The sequence below is a fragment of the Dromiciops gliroides genome, chromosome 6, assembly GCF_019393635.1.
Source record: "Dromiciops gliroides isolate mDroGli1 chromosome 6, mDroGli1.pri, whole genome shotgun sequence".
NCBI lineage: Eukaryota > Metazoa > Chordata > Mammalia > Microbiotheria > Microbiotheriidae > Dromiciops > Dromiciops gliroides.
The window spans coordinates 247437775-247460137 of record NC_057866.1 but is presented as its reverse complement, the minus strand read 5'-3'; the positions used below and the strand labels follow the sequence as shown (position 1 = coordinate 247460137).

At 38.8% G+C, this 22363-nt stretch overlaps 1 protein-coding gene across 1 annotated transcript in view; it reads left to right on the top strand.

Annotated features, from left to right (window-relative positions):
• The window catches only part of SLC39A8 (solute carrier family 39 member 8), a 60201-nt gene extending 39624 nt beyond the window's left edge, over nt 1-20577 (top strand). Inside the window, exons 7-9 of the mRNA XM_043973222.1 lie at nt 12918-13128; nt 13337-13521; nt 18911-20577. Coding sequence (XP_043829157.1) covers nt 12918-13128; nt 13337-13521; nt 18911-19060 — 546 coding nt within the window. The 3' untranslated portion in view covers nt 19061-20577. The remainder of the gene's footprint in view (nt 1-12917; nt 13129-13336; nt 13522-18910) is intronic.
• The last annotated feature ends 1786 nt before the right edge of the window (nt 20578-22363 follow it).

Here is a 22363-nt window from a genome sequence, read left to right as displayed (position 1 = left end):
TCCCCCAATATCTGATTTGAATAAATCTCTGAAACCTAGAAAATAATTGGAGATGACACTTCATTTTTGGCACTCATCCTTTCAACTCAATCCCCCAAATCACTCCCTGCTTCCCCATTACATAGGGAAATACAGATCATTTCCTTCTTAGTATTTTTCAAGACTCTATTAGTTAACTGTTGTTTATTATTATCATGCATAAAGTAACACTAAGATGTGCCCTCCTGCTACTGTGCACTACTGCCCCTCTCACTTGCCCTCCTGTCTCCTTTTCTACTTCTTGTTCAAAGACTGATCATCAAATCACATTATCCTTGCTATTATGGCAGGTATGGCAGTCTATTGACCTGTGGCTCCATTTAGAATCTTAGTCATTGGCTTCCTAGGTCCTAGCTCCTTTCATGGCCACCACTCTCTGTTCCCACGCAGCTATCCATGTCCATCTTAATCCCCCCAGAATCCTGATCCTCCACCTTGCTTTTCCCTTGTGCCTTGTGGGACCCTTGTTCTATTCTTGTAGATGGTTTTTCTATCGAATATAGCTTAATTCTATTGAATATAGCTTAATTCTATTGAATATAGCTTAAATTTATGTCATCTATATAAGTTTAAGGAGGCAGTATTAACATTGCTGTGCTTGTCTGCATCCCCGTTGGAACATTCTTTTACTTTCTGTATTTTTGAAAAATATTTCGTTGTTTTTTTTCCCCCCACCCTTTTCTGTATCTTTCTGTCATATTATTTTCCACTGTTTCCTGTAGGTCCTTCTCTCCAAATAAAAGCCCTCTTTGTAACAAATGAGCATAGTCAAACAAAAGAAATATGTTATATTAGTTATACCTAAAAATTGGTTTCTTTCAATATTTGTCTTCTCTTATCTCTTTACCAAGTGATTAGAAGTATGCTTCATTATCAGTCGTCTGGAATTGTAATTAATTTCAGCATTTATCATTTATGAAGTCTTCAGGCTTGATTTTCTTTATAATCTTGTTTTAGAAATAGTTCTCCTGGTTTTGCTTATTTCACTTTGCATCAGTTCATACAAGTTTTCCCTGATTTCTTTGAATTCATCCTTTTTATTATTGCTTATGGTACAATAATCCAATTAATTCAAGGACAATAATTTGTTCCGCCATTTCCCAATTGATGGACACCTATTTTGTCTCCAGTTAAATGCCATATACATTCATTCCCAACAGACTTGCCTTTAGGTGATGAATTCTTTGGCCATAGTAACCCATGAAATGAAGTTGTTCTTGTTGTTGAGTCATGTCCAACCCCAATTTGGGGTTTTCTTGGCAAAGATACTAGAGTGGCTTGCCATTTCTTTCTCCAGCTCATTTTACATATGAGGAAACTGAGGTAGTCAAGTATAATTGAATTGCCTAGGGTTACACAACTAGTAAGATTTGAACTCAAGGAGATTAGTGTTCCCACCTCCAGGCCCGATATTCTATCTGCTGTACCACCTAGCTGCCCTATGAAATACAGTAATGAGGTCCAAAATTTGGAAAACTCTCACACTTTCAACTCAGTTTGGCATAGAGACCTGCTTTTTCTCAGAGGTGTGTGTGTGTGTGTGTGTGTGTGTGTGTGTGTGTGTGTGTGTGTGTGTGTGTGTGTGTGTGTGTGTTTATGTGAGACAGAGACACACAGACACACAGACACACACACATAGGATAATGAACTGTTTTGGACATGGTTAATTGGGGATGCCCATGGGATATTCAGGTGGAGCTGTCTCATAGCCAGTTGTTAATGACAGATTGAAGTTCAGCAGAGCAATTAGGATTGGATATATAGATTTTTTTAGTCATCTGCATAAAGATGATAATTGGACCCATGGGAGGTGGGTGGGGGGGAGGATTGTCTAGCACAGAGCCTCAGGGAACAACAACATTGATAAAGGATGTGGGTCTAGCAAAGGCGGTTGAGCACCAGGAAGATGGCTAGGGAGTGAGAGCAGCATCATAAAATTGAGGCAGGAGAAGGAGCATACAGAAGGAGAGGGTGACCAGCAGTGTTAAAAGTCCCAGAGTGAGGTCAGTAAGAATGAGGATTCAGAAACAATCACCTGTTGGGGCAGCTAGATGGCGCAGTGGATAGAGCACCGGCCCTGGAGTCAGGAGGACCTGAGTTCAAATCCGGCCTCAGACACTTGACACTTACTAGCTGTGTGACCCTGGGCAAGTCACTTAACCCCAATTGCCTCACCAAAAAAAAAAATTTCTAACAGAAACAATCACCTGTCAATAGGTGCTGCCCCAGAGAATCTCTGTTCTAATGACATACCCCTAACATTAGCTAGCAAATGTTGGTCATGGGGGTGTCTAGGACAAACTGAATCAAAGGCTTAGAATAAACAGCAATATTAAAAACCAGTATCTCTACTGATGGTGAATCATCAGCAACACTACTACATTTTCAATTCAGCACCATCCTGAGAAATATGGGATTGTCCAAACCAGGTCTCTTTTCTTTGCCTCCATTATTATTCTTTGGACATGGTTAATATTAGTCTACTAATACAGTGCTATATTTTTTACATGCTACACTTTGCAGTTTTGAGATACTGGATCAAGACCCTGGTGAGTGATTTGAACTTAATGGCTTGCATGAAATGGAAAATTACCCATGTCTAGCTTGTTTTACTGTTTTAATAAGCAATAAAGACCATGACCCTGGTGAAGTGCTGGGGATCAGGGTATGTACTATGTGTGCACTAAGTATGTATAAAGGAATTAGTTTTATGTTGAAGGATAAAAGTCCAGGCTCTGTCTACCCTTTTCATATCTGGAGTGATTTGTTGGGTTAGCAATGTTAGTGATTATACCATGGATTTGGAGTACTTGGAGACTAAATTAATAATTGCTCACTCTTTTTTTTTTTTTTTTTTTGCGGGGCAATGGGGGTTAAGTGACTTGCCCAGGGTCACACAGCTAGTAAGTGTCAAGGGTCTGAAGCTGGATTTGAACTCAGGTACTCCTGAATCCAGGGTTGATGCTTTATCCACTGCACCACCTAGCAGCCCCAATTGCTCACTCTTAATGAATATAGGTAAGCATGGGGTGCATTGATTGGCTGGTGATGTTTACATTTACCACAGTGAACCTGCTTTCAGATAGATCTTTCTGCAGGGCTCTATCCAATTACCTGAATGAATACAAAATTGTTTTAATTAAGTGGCAAAGTATGTGTTCCTTTAAAGATGTTCTCCATGCTTTAAATCAGTGGCTTGGACACTCATTGATCTAAGGGGAAGAAACTTGTCCATTGACTCATTTTCTTCTCTGAGTCTTCATTTCTGCTCATTGATGTTATGAGGTCATAATTATATATGCTATCAAAATATATTTCAAAACATTTTCTTTGTTTAAAAACATTTTATTTCTGCTGCTTTTACATTGTCACTTCCCAATCTACCTTACCACCCCCACCTGCCTATTACAAATTGAACTGTCCCTTTGTAACAAAATAAGGTTAAGGAAAACAAACATAATACATTGTGAAAATCTATTAAAAATGTGTGTTTCTGAGATAGGTTCCTACGTATATAAAAGTGGGTTTTGTGTGTATGTGTACATCTTTCTTTTGGGTATAAAACATTAACATTGTCTCTTAAAACCTATATAGCAACTCTACTAATGGCCTATTTTATGGCTGGGAAAACTTAAAAGATTGTGCTTTATGATTGAAGTCTCAAACCTAGCTTTCCAGCATTTTGTGGTCTTTCTATGTTGTGCAATAACTTCCTTCTCTGGGTATTGGTATATTGCAGAGAGGTGGATTCATGATTCTTAGTAAACATTTATTAACCACTGTACCAAGCACCTGGGATAAAAAGAAAGGTAAAAGATTGACCCTGCTCATTGATTGATAGGGTGGCTCATAATCAGAATATTGAAGACTAGAAGAGCCTTTCTTCCCCCCAACCCCCATTGACCATGACAAATTATGAGACTAACAGGCATTGTTGGATGAGGGAGTACTCACAGTGACCATCGATCTTAGATTTTGATTTCATCCAGTCCTAATTTTACAGAGGAAGCTCAGAGAGTAAAATGCCACACAGTTATTTCAGCCAATTTTCAGTCCTAGAACCTTGGATTTTCATATCTGCCACCAAAGTCATTGCTTTTTTCACTTGAGGAAATTGTGGTCCCCTCTAAGTTACTGAAGCAGTGAAGAAGGAGCCCTGGAAATAATAATAAAGTGCCAAAAAAGAAAAAGAAAAAGAAAAACTATGCGTTGGAGCCAAGGTGTGTCTCTAAGTGAGGCAATGGCTCTGAGTGCTTCAAAGCATTTATAGCCTTGCAGTATTGGAATCCTTTTTTTTTTTTTTTTTGGTGAGGCAATTGGAGTTAAGTGACTTGCCCAGGGTCACACAGCTAGTAAGTGTCTGAGGCCGAATTTGAACTCAGGTACTCCTGAATCCAGGGCCGGTGCTTAATCCACTGCGCCATCTAGCTGCCCCCAGTATTGGAATCCTAATATTCACATAAGGATTGTTTGTGATTTAGGAAGCAGAACTTTGTCTCATGTATTCTTTTGCCTGTTATGGTTGGTATTTGAGAGGATTTCCCCCACTTCTACCTCTCATGAGCTTACAGTTATTACTTAATTCAACTTGCTTGTCTCCATTGAAAGGATGTGCAAGATGGAGTCAGGATGATCTGGGTTTAAGTCCCATTTCTGATATTCATTGGATTTGCCAGTCTGCACTAGTAGAGGGGAATTTCCTCATCTAGATATCCCTGCTTTAAAGAAATCACAGATTGAGTTTTTTTTTTTAATAACAAATTCCAACAGATCATAATTAGTCCTCATTATGACTTGGAAATTCATTTCACAAATCTGATAGAGTACAGGAACCTTAAGGATGGCTAGGATTTTCTACGCTGTTTCTTCCAAACTCAAGTCTTTCCTCCTTGATCCTCTGTCCTCCCTGCCTCCCTGAATCTCTCTCATTATTTGTTAACAAATATCACCATTATTTTCCTACCTATTAGTGCTATTTTCTTCTTCTTGATCCCATCACTAGGTCCCAGTGTTTCTTCCTACAAAATTTTGAAAACTTTGAGCCAGTTGTTAACCATCTGTCCCTTGTTCCTCTATATTAGTACTTATGGCTCTGTGTAGATATGTATATGTGTGTTGATCATCTTATATACATAAGATCCATATATACATTCACATATACATGCCCACACCAAAGATCACATTACTGACTCATAATGAGATGGTTATACATGCAGATATTTTAATAGCAGTGGTGATATTTTTATGCTGCTGCATTATATTCTTATGTACAATGTCTTTGGGATATTTGGCTATCATTTGAGATTCAGTCTTTGGTTATTTGAAGGAGACTACAATGGGTGAGAGCTAGTTTTATTCTATTTATATGGTATCACTTCCTTCTTGAACTTGTTCCTGGTTAACTTAAATTAAATGAAAACTGCCCTCTGGCTTACAGACTCTTTTTAAGTAAGGTTAACCTACTTTTGTGCATAGAATCAGAGGACCTGGATTCAAATCCTAGCTTTGCCACTATATGACCTTGCTCTTATCTCTCTTGACCATAGATTTTTTGTTTGTAAAAGGAGAGATTTAGGTTAGATGACCTAAAGTATCTTCATATTCTTGGATCCTTCACATATCCTATTTTCTACCTGGATTTCTCTCTTTTTTTCTCTACCATTGTCATATCCACGTCCCAAATAGCCCAAGATTTGCTTTCTTTATGAAATATTCCCTCATTGATATTATTTTCTTACTTTTTTTTTGGTGAGGCAATTGAGGTTAATTGACTTGCCCAGGGTCACACAGCTAGTAAGTATCAAGGGTCTGAGGCTGGATTTGAACTCATGTCCTCCTGAATCCAGGGCTGGTGCTCTATCCACTTTGCCACCTAGCTGCCCCTCTCATTGATATTCTTACAGGCATCACTCATCATTCTGACTCAACCTTGCTGACATGTGTAGTTGTCTTGTATAGTGGGATTTGTTGGGACTGGGTTCGATCCAGATATGAAAATCCAAACAGCTGGTAGAATCTTTGTAAAATCCTGGGGGCAGCTAGGTGATGCAGTAGATAGGTTCACATACGTAATAAAATAAGTGTTTGAGGCTGGATTTGAATTCAGGTTTTCCTGACTTTAGGTCTAGCACTCTAGCCATTGTAGTACCAACCTGTCTCACTTGATAGTGATGCCTCATTTACTTCCTATTTTTCTGTTAAAAAGAAATGACCAAAAAAACTTTGTTCTAATGTTTCATGTCTTCTTGAATCATTAAATTCTTTTTGCTCCATTCTATTTTCAGGTAATCCATTCATTGAGTCATTTTTCCCATTTTTTAGTATTTTATTCTCAAGAGTTCTAATTTTTTTTCTATATTTTTTCATTTCTTTCAAATACTCTTGGAGTCTGTGTTGCCAGACTTTTCTATTTAATGAGACTACTTTTATTTCTTGTGGAGTTACTCTCTTCTGGCTTCAACTTTGGGCCTTCTCTTAACCTATAGTATTTATTCACTATACTTGGGAGTTGAAGCCAGAAGGGTTTGACCTTTCAGTGACAATATGAGTTGTATGAGGAGAGCTTGGAAATAGGTTTTTATAAGAAGTATACTGTTTTCTGCATGTGCCAGAGTACTCTAATTATTTTCATCCACAGAGAGTATAGGCATCCTTTCAAAAGTAGTTCAAGTCCATTAGGATAACTGTAAATATTTAATTTGTTTTGTACTTTTAAATTGCACCAACAGTGTTAATTTAAGCTGTGAGGACTCCAGGTTTCCCAAAAGTTCACTTTTATCAGGGCAGCAAAATTGTATGGGCCCCAAGTGAAAATGAGGCAAGCTTGTTTTAGATCCTAAATTCTCCAGACAACGCCTCTCACATTCCAGAAAGGAAACCATTTCCCAGCCCCCTCTTAATGATTGCTTTCTTGTTAATAATTGTGTTCATTAGCAAGAGTATTGGAAATGATTGTGGGCTCCTCTTGGAATCCAGTGAGTGGAAACTAAGCACCATTGACTTAAACGAGAGTACATAAATTCAGAAGAACATTCCCTTTATGCTTTCTCTATTTCCTTTCCTGCTTACCTAGGTGATCTGGGCAAGTTCCTTAATCTCCAGTTTCCTTATTTATCAATGGAGGACATTGGTATAGATCGTCTCTGAGGTCTCCTCCAGCTTAGATCTTAAATTTGGGCCCTGTGCCCAAGCTGACTTTTTGTTTCAGGATGGGGAGGACAAATGACATCAGTAAAATATTAATCATTTAGATGTACTGGTAGATCTATGTTTAGAAATTAAGTATGAGTGTAAATAATGGGAAATATACAAGGCCTATTCTCAGTGTTAAATCTGTTAAATCTGTAACTTGCTTCGTGCATGTGACTTGACTATTGTTTGGATTCATCTTGAGGGATACATGAAAAATATTGCTTTAGTGCTGTTATTTTCTCCTGATTCCAGAAGCAAGACAACATTCTGACAATACCATATATGAATTGGTCTCTGTTATATGGTTAGTTCTCAAACTTTTTGGTTTCTGGACCAAAGAGTCATACTCCTAAAAACTATTGAGGACTTACCCAAAGATCTTTTGTTTGTGTGGCTTATATTTAGGGGCAGGCTAGCAAATGACTAACAGCTGGCTCTTTGGGAGTAAATGTAGTCATCACACATTGAAGATTAATCTGCACAATAAATATTTTCTCTGTCACTGTCTGTAGTGTTTGTTGCTTTTTGAGATGTAAATGCTTATAATGAAAATTTAACAATCAGGTGAACCAGTTCAAGCTGGCTCCAGCACATGCCTGGGTATCTACTGAAATTTACTGGATTAGAAACAAAAACATCTCAGTATTATTATGAAAACAGTAATGAAAACCCCTAAAAGGGTTTCCTGGACCACACTTTGAGAATCACTTCCTTATGTGATGACTGTAACTCTTCAAAGTTCTTTTCTGTCATCTGTCTGTCTATCTAATAAATGATACTTATACCATATTTATTCATTCATTTGATAAATAATCACAGATTAGTTCTAGGAGATCAGGGATTACAAAGGAAGAGGCTTCTAGTCTTCATGAAGCTTCTAGTCTAATGTATGTTTTTCACTTTTCCCATCACCATGTTTTCTAAACTCACTTTATCACAAAACATCTCACAACTTCTTTTCTTCTAAGCTCACTAAAAGGATGGGTTTTTTTACTTTTAAAGTTCTTCTTTCCCATTTTCCATAACATGTTTTACCCATCTACCTAGTTAAATCTCCCAATCTTTTTTTTTAATTAATAAAGTATTTTATTTTTTCTCCATTACATGTAAATATAGTTCTCAACTTTTGTTTATACAAGCTTTACAATTTCAGATTTTTCTCCCTCCCTCCCATCCTTCCCCCCTCCCCTAGACAGAAGGTAATCTGATATAGGTTATAGATATATACACATAATAACATTAATCCTATTTCTGCATTAGTCATGTTATAAGAGAAAAAATCAGAGCAATGATGAAAAACCTCAAAATAGAAAAAAACAACAGCATCAAAAACAAGAAATAGTATGGTTCATTCAGCATCTATACTCTGCAGTTCTTTTTTCTTTTCTTTTCTTTTTCTTGGTAAATCTCCCAATCTTAATTCTTTTTAATTTTTTTAATTTTTATTTATTTAAAAATTTTTTTTTTTGCGGGGCAATGGGGGTTAAGTGACTTGCCCCGGGTCACACAGCTAGTAAGTGTCACGTGTCTGAGGCTGGATTTGAATTCAGGTCCTCCTGAATCCAGGGCTGGTGCTTTACCCACTGCACCACCTAGCTGCCCCTAATCTTAATTCTTAATGTATTTATGAGCTTTAGAATTTCTACTTGCCTGAGAAGGTATTTAAAAATTATATGCCATGTCCTTCCCCTCTTTCCTGTCCCTTTGACAATTTCTCTTCCCTCTCCCATTTCAGCTCTTTCCCCTTCTTCCCACTTAATTATAGCTTTACATAATTTTCATTTCGTATAATTCTTGATGGCTGGCTCCCAAATTCAGCCATAAATAACTACATCTTTCTCTTCCTGCCCCTTTCCTTAGTAAGGTGCCATCTCCTTTGTCATAGAATTTTGTTAGTTTTCTTTAAGACCACATTCCTGGTGAAATCTATTTAACCTTACATTGTCTGCTTCCTGTAATTTCTGTAGAAATTTTGTTACTATCTTTGGTCTTCCGATCTATCCATTTCTATTTTATGGTTATAGATCAATTTCCTTGGGGACAGTTCTTTGTTTTAATTTCCTTGGTTTCACTTCTCAGTTCCCCAGTCTTTATGCCCTAGTCTTCCATTTTCTTGACCTTTTCCTGGGCTGTATCTTTCACTTGCCCTAGAGCATTTTTTCCCAGTTGTTCCTGCTCCCTTCTTTCAGCCCATCAGTATAGTGAGTAGAACTCGGAAGCATGTCTTCTTTGTCTTGTTCTCTTCTGATTTCTTCCCTGTAGAACAGAAAGACATTAAAGCATCAGAACATTTCTGCATTGATTATTCCCTGTCCATCTTCCCCCAGGGCACAGAGCTGTGTTCCCACTATGTTTTTTGTTAATTCCATAGGACTACAAAAGAAGTCCTTTAGTGCAAGAAACATCAGCAGCACAAATTGCTTAAATGGTTTCAAACTATTTTAAAATAGCAAAGTTCACAACTTTGCTCATTCTCCTTACTTGTGTTTCCTTTTCTAGTTCTCTTTGGCCTCTTCCTCTCCAAAGTGGATGGTTAGAATTCTCATTTTATCTACATCTTCAGAGCCATTTTTATACTTCCTTCCCCTGTCCCCCCATTCCTATGACTTCAGTTTTTGTTGACTCTTGCTTCAGCGTCATAGCATCATAAAATGAGAGTTAGGCCTTAGAGGATGTCTAATCAAATTCTCCATTCCTTATTTTGTAGATAAAGAAACTGAAGCCAAAGACCCTGAATGACCTAGCTACGGTTAGATAAGGGATAAGAACAGCAGAACTCTAAAATCAGGATTCATTAGATAGATGGAGTGTTGGTATTTGGGCTTATTTGCTCAGTAACAGTGACATAATGGCTGGCAGGTTATGAAACTTGTGTTCGTGAAGGTTTTCTTATGGCAGATTGCTCCAGACCTATTAAATTTATAGCTGCTAACTTGTTTGAAGATGTCCATTAGGAGTCTTACACTCTTGGAGTTAATGAGAGATATGATAAATCGACTCAATAATATCTTGTGTTATTAAGAGAACTCATGCCTGAAATATTAATTTAATTTCTTTTTCAAATTTAAAGGCATTCCAATACAGTCTCTATAGATGAGCCATTAAGTAATTGGGGCTTGATCTTGGCATCTTTTCCTAAATCACTACAAGAAGATACTGTTTTGAGTGTGTGAACCGTTTGAGAAACCAAAATCACTATTCTGATTTGAAATGGTTCAGTTCAATGTGTTTTTGTTTTGGAAATAAATTCTTTCAAGGTCCATTTGAAGTGCCATCTCCTCCAAGTCTCCTTTCCTTATCATGCCAACCAGCATTTCAGTAGATCCAAACTCTTGTTCCATATGCCATTATTGATGTTGTGGATACGGGTTGTATCTGTAGTACCTGTAGACTTTAAGAAGGTAAAGGAAGGTGTACCAAAGGTCTTCTGGCTTCTACCCATGGGAATGCTTTTTAAAGGTTATTCTTATTCTTGTGATCACATCTATTTTCTTCTCTGCTGGCCTGGCCTGCATGACTACTTGGTAACATCTGCTGATCTTTGATGAGGGAACAAATGCCTAGGGAACTTGAGCAGGGAGAAATTGAAAGGAGTCAGTGTTGTACAATGTGGAACTTTGAGAAGACTTAAAATGAACATCTCAGGGTTTTAATATCCTCATTTGTAAAATGGGGTGATGATCATGCATTTCTGAGGTTTTTAAAGACTCAAATCCAATAATGTATGTAATTCTAAAAGGAATAAGAGGTGATCACCTCATCTGTGAACTATGTGGGTGTCTGGTGCACGATTTCTTGTCCATGCCAATAGCAAACCCCATGTTAGGTAATGGAAGAAGTGCCTAACTTCTGTGATAAGTGATCTCTAAGTGTCACCATGACAAAGACTCTCTTGTACTCTTTGGCTCCCTCTTCAGTTTCTAGTGAAATACTTTATACATGATGCTTATAAATAATTGGCTAATTGAATAATGCATATATCCATATATTTGACTATTATTGTACCAGATCAAGAAGTGATTCCTTCTTGTAGGGTTTCTTTTCTTCTTTTTTTTTTTTTAGTAAGGCAATTGGGGTTAAGTGACTTGCCCAGGGTCACACAGCTAGTAAGTGTTAAGTGTCTGAGGCTGGATTTGAACTCAGGTCCTCATGACTCCAGGGCCGGTGCTCTATCCACTGCACCACCTAGCTGCCTCTGTAGGGTTTCTTTATCGTCAAGTTACATTAGAAAGTGAGACTATTGAGGGCATAGACTCCTTTTGCCTTTCTTTATGATGCCAGAGATTAGCGCCATGTATGGTCCATGTATGGTCTCTTAAATGCTTGATGACTGACTGACTAACCCAATCATCACATTTTTCTATAAGCTTGAACCTTTTTCATCATTTAGAAGTAGGCGAATGTTCAAAGGTGGTATGTTAGTTTTTCAGTTTTCAACCTAAAGGCCAGACTTGTTTAAAGAAAAGCTAGAAGTGAACACAATTAAAACCAAAGACAGTGAGACCCTAAATAGTCATTTGGTGCAAATACAGTCTCAATTGGTAGCGCTGAACAGTCTGTCCAGAGGTCATGGGTGAATGAATGAGTTAGCAGTCGCCTTCTTTACATATAGCAGATTTATTGATTTCAGAAAGCCTTGGGAAATCTAGCGAATCTGTGCACATCTCTTTGCATTCTTAGTGAAGAAGATTCATTTAACAGTCTTGTTTAATCATTGGCCACTCCCTGTTGGTTCTTCCTTCCAAATATATTGCTTATAATTAGAATTAGAAGGGATCTCAGATGGTGTCCCTGCATCAGAACCCTGATATGCCATCCTTGATGAATGGACATTCAGCCTATGCTTGAAAACCTTGAATAAGGAGAACCCATGGATTTCTTGGATTTGAATCTGCCTCTCTGTAACTCCTACCTGCTGTTTTTCCTTTTGCGCTTTGGGCCCAAGCAGAATGAAGAGAGCCAGCTCCCAGTCTTCTCCGAGTTGAGGTCCTTATTTGCTTTTCTTGTTCCTCATACAATATGACCTGGAGGCCCTTCATCATCCTGGTCACTCTCCCTTGGACACTCTAGCTTCACTTGCCTTTTCTTCAGTGTTCTCTCTACCTGGGATGCTTTCCCACATCCTTTCAGTTTATCTAAATCCTCCTTTCAGTGTTCATCTCATCTTTCCTCACATACAAAGTATTCATGGTCTTCCATAGTGATCTCACCTCCTCTGCAACCATAGAACTTAGTGTATGTTTACATTACTTAAATGACAATAAACTAGTAACCTTAAGTGTGTTTTTTTTTTGGTAGGACCCATGATTTCTTTCTTGTAAAGAACTTCCATTGAGTAATGTTCCCAGTGAAGATCAGATATTCTCCACAGTCTTAGAGTTTTCTGGGGGCAAAGAGAGGTTAAGTGACAGGGTGGGGTCACACAAGCAGTCTATTGCAGAGGCAGAGTTAGAGGCAGATTTTTCTAGGGCTTCCATAATAATGATGCTTCTCAAATTGTACATGTATGATTTGTAATATATCTTTTGTTCATCTGTATGGCAGTTTTGCTGTGGTATTATTAACTTGTCATGCATTCTTTGCTTTTCCAACTCTTCAAGTGAAGGATTTTGCTCTTGTACCTCCTTCAGTGCTTAAAACAGTGTCTTTATGTGTGGTAATTGACTTCTTTTTCCCCCACCCTGTAGGAAGCGAAAATGGAACCAAGTTCTTCATGTACCTGTTTAAACGGGCCCAAGCTGTCAGAAATAGCCACCGTCGCCTGGATGATAACCATCTGTGATGCTGTCCACAACTTTATTGATGGTTTGGCCATTGGTGCATCATGCACCCTATCTCTTCTTCAGGGACTTAGCACCTCAATAGCAATCCTGTGTGAAGAGTTTCCTCATGAATTAGGTAAGAGACTTGTACTCAGGGCAAGAATCTGTTTATTTTGGAAAGATTTTAATCAAATGAGGCTTTGAAATGCCAATGACTTGAAATCCTATCTGCTCTATTCAAATGAAAGAAAGAAAAAGTGTGAAACCCTGGTGATCATTTCTTCTGGAAGCAGCATGCTTATGCATTGTAATTAATTTTGCTTTTTCCCTTTCTCTTTTTCCAGGGGACTTTGTGATCCTCCTCAATGCAGGAATGAGTACTCGGCAAGCTTTGTTTTTCAACTTTCTTTCAGCATGCTCCTGCTATGTTGGGCTAGCCTTTGGCATTTTGGTGGGCAACAACTTTGCCCCAAATGCTATTTTTGCAATAGCTGGTGGCATGTTTCTCTATATTTCTCTGGCAGACATGGTAAGAAGTTGATTTACTCTCGTTTTAATTTTACATTAAAATCTAGGAATGGGTAGTGGTGCGGGCTCATTACTTTTCTATTTCTTATTGTTCCTCCTCCCACAGAGGGGAAAGAAAGGCATATCCATCAGGGTAATTCATGATGGAAGTTTAACAATAAGAACAACAGCAATGAACCCAACCCTTAAAGAAGGCAGATGCCAGTTGTGTAATACTGTTCTGAGTGACAATGCTTTTATGTATCTTCTTGGATTGTTCTCTGGGGTAATAGGCAGCAAACATGTGGAGATATAATGGATAGATGGCTAGATTAAAGCCTGTAATCTTAAGGTCACTGATACTCTGGTGTCAAACTGAAACTCACATATTGACTCAGAAAACCTCAAATGAACATTATCTATGTTGTATTGCATTTTTATACATTTTTGTCAAATATTTTCTGGTTTACCAGCCCATTGGAGTTCTACAAGTTTTGATACCTATGCACCAAACAGTATCAGACTTTACCTGTGACATTACTTTTTATCTAAATTGTATAGATTTGCCCCAAGTCCTTCTTGTTCATTTTGTGTTGGGACAGTTGTAGCTAGAGAGTTGGTTTTGTTGTACTTTTGTGGTGATGCACAGTTTGATGATGGAATACCCTCAATTCCTGTATCTGTGCAGTGAAAATTTTAGCCAGCTCCATACTTACTATACATTTCCTGAAAAGTTCAGGTTGTGTCTGCTTGAGTGTGTGTATGATTACAAAGTTAGATGACTCAGTGGATAGAATGGCCTGAGACACTCACTAGCTGTGTGACCCTGGGCAAGTCACTTAACCTCTGTTTGCCCTAATCTACTGGAAAAGGAAAGGTTAAACCACTCCGGTATCTTTGCCAAGAAACTGCATGGGTTTCCATGGGTGGTAGGGTCCATGGGTTCATGAAGAGTCAGACATGATTGAGTAACTGAACAACAGCGATCACAGCAGTTAGGGCTGGAAGAAACCTTAGTGGTCATTTAGTAAAGCTCCATCATGGGGGTAGGTAGCTCTTCAGTTGAACACAACAGGGTCCAAACTTTGAAGATTTAGTTGCCAACTTTTGCTCTCCAATGGCAAGGCAATCAAGGACCCAGAGTTGACTCCACACCATGACTGAGACATCAGAAGACAGCATAGAGTTGGCCTAGCCCTGTACTAGGAGAAATCCATCTCTGCTAACTTATTTCCTATGTAATCTTGAAAAATCCAGTTTACCCCCATGTTGAAAGAGCTTGAGCAAAATCACTGATTCTCGAAGTGAACACCTATACCTTATTTTACCTGGAGATCAATTAAAACTAACTGCAGTGATCAAAATCTGTCTTTTCAGAACAGCTTGGAGAATCTGAGTAACAGTATCTCCAAGTGACTACATAGACACACCCACTTCAGTAAATCTTATCTATTTCACTGGGATGGAAGTGAAGCTGAGTTTTCAAAGGGATTTTGAGAAGCCTTGCAAGACTAGTAAGATTTACGAATGTGCACTGCTGACCCCATTAGATTATGGGCATCTTGAGAGCAGGAACTTTTCTCATTTTTTTGGGTCATCTTTGCATCCCTGGCACTCAGTAGAGTGCTTGGCATACTTTTCTGTTTTCTGAGGGCCAGCAGCCCAGCTCAGCATAGAAAGACTTATCAACTTGGCTCATTAACTTGGCTTACAGGAGAGGACTTGTTTGGCCATGGAAACTATCATGCTGTAGATTTTTCCACTATGAAGTGAGTGGAAATATTGTGACCCTCATTGGTAGTAGAAGGGGACAGCTAGGTCAACAGTGGATAGAGCACTGGGCCTGAAATTGGAAGGATCTGAATTCAAATGTGACTGTAGATGCTTACTAGCTGTGTGACCCTGGGCAAGTCACTTAATCCCAATTGCCTTAAACATTTGGGGCCATCTCCAGTCCTGATATACATCTTTTTTTTTTTTTTTGCGGGGCAATGGGGGTTAAGTGACTTGCCCAGGGTCACACAGCTAGTAAGTGTCAAGTGTCTGAGGCCGGATTTGAACTCAGGTACTCCTGAATCCAGGGCCGGTGCTTTATCCACTGCGCCACCTAGCCGCCCCCCTGATATACATCTTACCTCTGAACCCAGTTGGTTCTAGAGGAGAAAGTGAGGCTGATGACTTTGCACAGCCCTCCTTAACTTAAATCCAATTCATTGCAAGTCATGACATCTGTCATGGTTCTCTCCAAGAAATAAGGACAAACAAGGTAGTGGAAGGAGGTCTCCATGCTCAATGAAATCATGGATCTTTGAAGTAGTCCTCTCATTTTGTTTAGGTTTCTTCTTCTTAGAACATTATGATTATGATTATTTTTTAATTTTTCTTTTTTGGCCAGGCAATGAGAGTTAAGTGACTTTTCCAGAGTCACCCAGCTAGTAAGTGTCAAGTGTCTGAGGACAGATTTGAACTTAGGTCCTCCTGAATCCAGGGCCGGTGCTTTATCCATTGTACCACTTAGCTGCCCCATTATTATTATTATTATTATTATTATTATTATTATTATTATTATTATTATTATTATTATTATTATTATTATTATTATTGTTAGATGACTAGTTGGCCAGAAAATCTTAAAATGAATCATGGGCAGCTTTTGAGAGGATAAAATAGCTCAATGTACCAACATCACCCGCCTCTTTTACTTTTAGAGATGCTTGGCTCATAGTGATTTCACATCAGAGCCATTAAGTAGCTACTTTAATGATCTTGTCTACACCTTCTTACCTCCAAATTGAACCTGTATTCATCAGTGTTAAACATTATCAGGTCTCTCTTTTATGTGCCCTAGCAGGCAAAAGGAGATCTTTACACCATACTCCACAAAATTCTTCTGCCTAAACTGCTGGACCATCCAGATCCTTGGTAAACATGTGCCCCTATAACATCCTGGCACAAGGGATAGAGGAGTGGCTTTCAAGAAGATCTGTGGTGAAGCATGTCCTTGGCCCATAATACTGGATGTCTAACCCAGAGGTGTTGAACACACAACCTGGGAGTGCATCATGGCTTGTAACTCTCCAGATTAAAGTATAATCTTAATTTTTTTTTTTAAGTGAGGCAATTGGAGTTAAGTGACTTGCCCAGGGTCACACAGCTAGTAAGTGTTAAGTGTCTGAGGCCGGATTTGAACTCAGGTACTCCTGACTCCAGGGCTGGTGCTCTATCCACTGCGCCACCTAGCTGCCCCCATAATCTTAATTTTTAAGATAAATAAAAGATGATATATGTGGTTTTCTAAGTTAATGACACAGCCCACTGTGATGCTTATGGACAGTTTGGTGGCCCTTTCAAATAGAGATTTTCACACCACTGTGTTCACCTGTCCATTCTGTTCAACTCTTTTTTTTTTTTTTGGGTGAGGCAATTGGGGTTAAGTGACTTGCCCAGGGTCACACAGCTAGTGAGTGTCAAGTGTCTGAAGTCACATTTGAACTAAGGTCCTCCTGACTCCAGGGCTAGTGCTCTATCTGCTGCACCACCTAGCTGCCCCATTCCATTCCACTCTTAAGTTGCATAGGAGGTACTGGCCTGCATTAGTAGAGGAAGTTTCCTCACTTGGGAGTTCTTTATACCAATGAAATCACAGTTCTAGTCCCTGTCCCTATAAAATACTATTTGTTCAAGATGTGATAGTCTTACTAATAATATAATTAAATGTCAGTAATGATTATAAAATACTCATTAACATTTTAAATGAAAACAAAAACAATAATCAATATTAATTATTAAACAATTGTAGCATCAATACTATTAATAAGTAATATAATGATACTAATACTTATTAAAATTTCTGATTATGAATTTTACTGGGCCTAGGGTTTATTTTATTGGTCTTCTAATGAGACTAGTACCTGCTCTTTAGCTTATAGTTTGGGGAATCTCCTGAAGCCCCCCTTCAGTATCTGGAGGTGTTGGAAGCCATGACCCCAGAGCATAAACTCTGGCCATTTCTTTTTTTTTTTCCAGTGAGGCAATTGGGGTTAAATGACTTGCCCAGGGTCACACAGCTAGTAAGTGTTAAGTGTCTGAGGCCAGATTTGAACTCAGGTACTTCTGACTCCAGGGCCAGTGCTCTATCCACTGTGCTACCTAGCTGCCCCTATAACTCTGGCCATTTCTACTAAGCTGGAAACAGTTCAGGCTTCAATGGGGTGTATTTTTCTGACCTGAGAACCAGCTGGGGGTGGTTATAAGGTAATGAGGTGTGCACCCAATCCACTGCAGGGAATACCCACAATGAAAATGTCATAACTCTTAGGGGGCAGTGAGGTGGTGCAGTGGATAAAGCACCAGCCCTGGATTCAGGAGGACCTGAGTTCAAATCCAGATCAGACACTTGCTACCTGTGTGACCCTGAGCAAGTCACCTAACCCTCATTGCCCCCCCCCCCCCCAAAAAAAAAAACCCAACAAACAAACCAAAAATGAAAATGTCATACTTCTTAAAGTGAAGGTAGTGGGAATAGCACCGAGAACTGGAATTTGGCAAAGCTGCAAAATGTCCACTCCTGTGTCACAGACTCTGGCTCTGGGTGACATAACCAGGATGTGGCAGACATGAATGAACATGGGTCTTCCCAGCTTTGTGTCAACCCTCTAGCCACAATGCCATACTATCTCAAACTAATACCACCTCAGACAATGCTTTTTGCTCTGCAAAATTCTTCCTCATTTATTATCTTTTTCTTTTCTTGCCATAAACCTACAAGGGCACCTGAGTTTATTGTGATTGCTTGAAGAATCTCTGAAGCTTTTCACTGGTGGGCATTCAGAAAGGGATTATGGCATTTTGCATGCCATCCTTCGGGGAGCTGTCTGAGCAGTTGGCATTTTCAGATATTGCCACATTCTGTTCTAGTGCATAGGGGAAAGGGAAGTAAACAGCCAGTTTGTAGGTTAAGGGTAGAAATGAAGATAAAGGTATAGAAGGATCTCAGGAGTTTTATCATTACCCTCCTGATCGTTGACTAATCTTCCATTAAAGATGATTTCAAATTTTCCACTCTTGGTGATACAAGGTAGATTTTCCTCTGCAGTTTCATTTGTCCTGCTGCATTTCAACAACTGGAACAGACCCTTGAATCAATGATTCATCATTGGATATGATGGAAAAAGCTCTGGATTTGTAATTAGAGGATGCAGGTTTCTGACCTGGCTTTGCTCTCTGTGTGACTTTGGGCAAATCACTTCCTCCTACCTGGGGCCTCATGTGTAAAGTGAGGTGACTGAACTAGATGATATCTAATGTCACTTTCAGTTTTGCCTCGATTCTGTGTATTTCAGACTAAAGTATTGTTTCACCACAAGATGGCGACAGTTATCTAAAAAAATCTACCTTTCTTTTTTTCCTAGTTCCCTGAGATGAATGATATGTTAAGAGAAAAAGTAACTGGAAGAAAAAAAGATTTAACCTTCTTCCTTATTCAGAATGCTGGTCTGCTAACAGGATTCACAGCTATACTTCTCATTACCCTATTTGCTGGAGAAATTGAGTTGGAGTAATCTGATGTCAAAGATGGCAGAGTTAATGAAGACAATTAACCAATAAAAAAATATGAAGAATTCTTTTAGTCTGCATGGGAGCTTTCAGTGGATCTACTGAGTTAAAAGATAACCTTGTTTTCTTTTGCAAGTCACAGAAAACCGGCTATTGGTTTCAGGCCCCTGAAAGGGCTCATCAACCATGTTACAAAAAATAAATCCAAAAGTTGGGTTTTCTTTTTCTGTTAAATGCAGCTTACCATTTCCTTCATTGGTAAATAGTTAGTGTTGCATATTATATGTAACAGAACCACAGGACAGCTGAGCCCCATGCATTCCATATGACTTTTGGCAAATAAGTCATGAAGGTGAAGAAAAATTATTAAAGGTTTTCCAGTCCTTAATCATGCTGGAATATAGGAGCAAAAGCTCATGTAGTTTCAGGGCAGGTTAATTCTCATTAATTGGTTGCAGCGATTTCATGGCCAAGCCCATCAAAACATGGAAGAGAATCAAAACTCTTTCAGCGTGCATATATAAGTGATGCTGAGGTCTTAATTATTAATGGAAACAAGAAAGAGACAACTTTCAGCTTCTGATCTGCTTTTTTATGTGGTTTAAGGACTTGTAGATCTATTTTGAAAGCCCCTCTTAAAAAGAGAAATCGTATGAAAAGGCAGCTAGGTGGTGCAGTAGATAAAGCACCAGCCCTGGATTCATGAGGACCTGATTTCAAATCTGGCCTCAGACACTTAACACTTACTAGCTGTGTGACCCTGGGCAAATCAGTTAACACTTATCGCCCCTCAAAAAAAAAAAATTACATTCTAAGCATTCCAAAAATTTAATTAACCATATGTTCTCTGAATTATATGAATATTTTGTACCAAAGGTCAGTTTCACTTAGATTTGGGCTTGTTAGGCCAGAAGATTTTATTCTAAATGCCTGGCATTCACAAATTTTATTGTGGCTTATGTTGTTACTGAGTGGCAGATCAACATTCAAGAAGATGAAAATGGTCTGTCAATATATGATAAACATTTTTTCATAGAGGGCTTGTTTGTTCATGAAAAGAAACAGTAAAGTTTTAAGCAGTTCTAAAGAAGGGGCAAATGTTGGTTCAGCAAGGTTTTTCCAAATGCATAAAAAACAGCTGGACTGATGTAAGAATGTGGTCACAGTTTACTTATGGGAAACTACTTGATCTTTAGAAAATTGCCTGTTTTGTCATCAATTGATATTTTGCCTTTGTAGTTTAAGTACCTCAATACAAAATAACTCAGGTTATTTTTCTACAGTGTGATAAGGATACAGAAGAGACCAATCTATCCCTTCATTTGGGAAACAATGCTCTTGGTGAATTGGCCTAAATGATTTTAACTCTGTATTTTGTATGCGTGTAGGATAATTCACACTCCCATGTCACCTTAAAAAAAGATCGTCTTAAAATGTGAAAATTATTAAGTTCTTGAAATAAGTGGTGATCTTTCCCCTCCAATTGTATAGTGTTTTTATGCAATAAAATGGACTTGATGAACATGCTATGTTTTGGTTTTTTTTTTTTTTTCACATGACATAAATGCAAAGTTTCCAGTTAGCCAGTGAACTTATTTGAAAATTTGAATTGTGTCTATAGCTTCATTGTAGAAAAATTTTTTTGGGGGGGATATATAGTATCTCGATATTTTTGTGAGAACATTGCTGACTGTTCCACTATAAATTTGTGGTTTATAATCTCAATTGGGCCCTTACTACAGCTAGGCAATCCTTTTATACATTCACATCTGACTCTATCCTTCTCATAGCATAGAAGACATGTGAGAATAGTACAATGAAAAGCCAGAGAGGAGAGAGGGTGTCAAAAGCTTCAGAGAGGTTAAGGAGCATGAGAACTGAGAAAAAGGCATTCAATCCACTATCAAGGTCACTGGTAACCAAAGTGAGTGATAAGGTCAGAAGCTGGTTTGAATGGTGAGTAAGAGGAGAGGAAATGGAGGCAGAGCGTCGGTTTTTTTTCAGGATGTTTGGCTGGAAACTGGAGGAGAGATGTAGAAATAGCTCACAGGATTGGGATGATACAGATTTTTTTTTCTTTTTTCATATAATGAACACTTGGATATCTTAAACTGCATTTGGGTAGGGGGTATGTGTTGCCTAAACTTCTCATCACCCTGTTTGCAAGAGATTGAGTTCTCTCCAGCACTTAGAAGTTCTCTACACATCAGTTTCAAATTTCAAATGATCTTTGATTTCAGCAATGCAGATCCTGTCTCCAGTGATGTAGACCACAGCCAATTCAGACCTAAGTAGGTGGTTTCCATGAATTTCTAAGATAGCCTTCCTCCCTTGTCCAATCCCCTGGTAGCTAACCTTCTGGCAATGAGCCTTTCCAAAGGTAACTTGGCTAGCCCATGGAGTTAGTTGATGATTGTGTACGAAGCCCTTCCAACTTGGTAATACCTATTGCAAAGAATTGTTATTTGAGGTTTTTATGCCTCAATATGAGGTTTTTACACGCGCACTGGCCTGGGCCTCCGGAAACCCCATGGTGCTCCACTCACTGGTTGTAGCCGTTGCCATGGCGCTGGCATCTCACGTCATCACCACTCGCCGACGCCTACATGGGCCTGGCAAAATTATAATGATTGGAAGCCTAGTGAGGGCAGTCATGTGACTGTCAGAGCGGCCATCCCATTGGCTGTGGCTGTGGGGTTTTTCTGGGATTGGGGGAGGAGAATTGGGCATTCTAGCTGGATGCTGGAAAGACAGGAGTTCTCAGCTGATTCCTGGGCGGTGGTATCTTTTGAGGTTGTAGAATTTCCCTTTCCCCATTTTATTTCCTTTCCCTTGATCCTACTGATCCTGTTTGTGTTTTTTTAAAGTTCTTTCTTGTTAAAATAAATCCTGTTCTGTTTTGAGGGAGGCTGCCGGTCTCCTTCCTTGCCCCAATATTGCGGTGAGCCACTTAGCTAACACTCCCCAATTAAAATTGGTCCCCACATTATAAAAGCTTATGTTTCATGGGCTTAGTCTTTGGGAGCTCAGAGTCACATCTATACTCTAATGAATACGTGAGGAGGACTTTATAAGACTTCAAAAATCTGTACACAATAGGATTAATGTTTATTGACTTGAATTCTATGCAGTTAGTAATTCCTATTGCCATTTTCTTAAAGTCTTTTTTTTTTTTTTCCATGTGGGTTGTATAATCTCTGGGAACACCATGTCCTCAGCTGGTTGCTATGATAAGGTTTTTGCTGTTAGGCATCCTACAGTCAGGTATGTTCTTGTGTGGTTTTCTTCATTTCCACAGCTTGTAATAG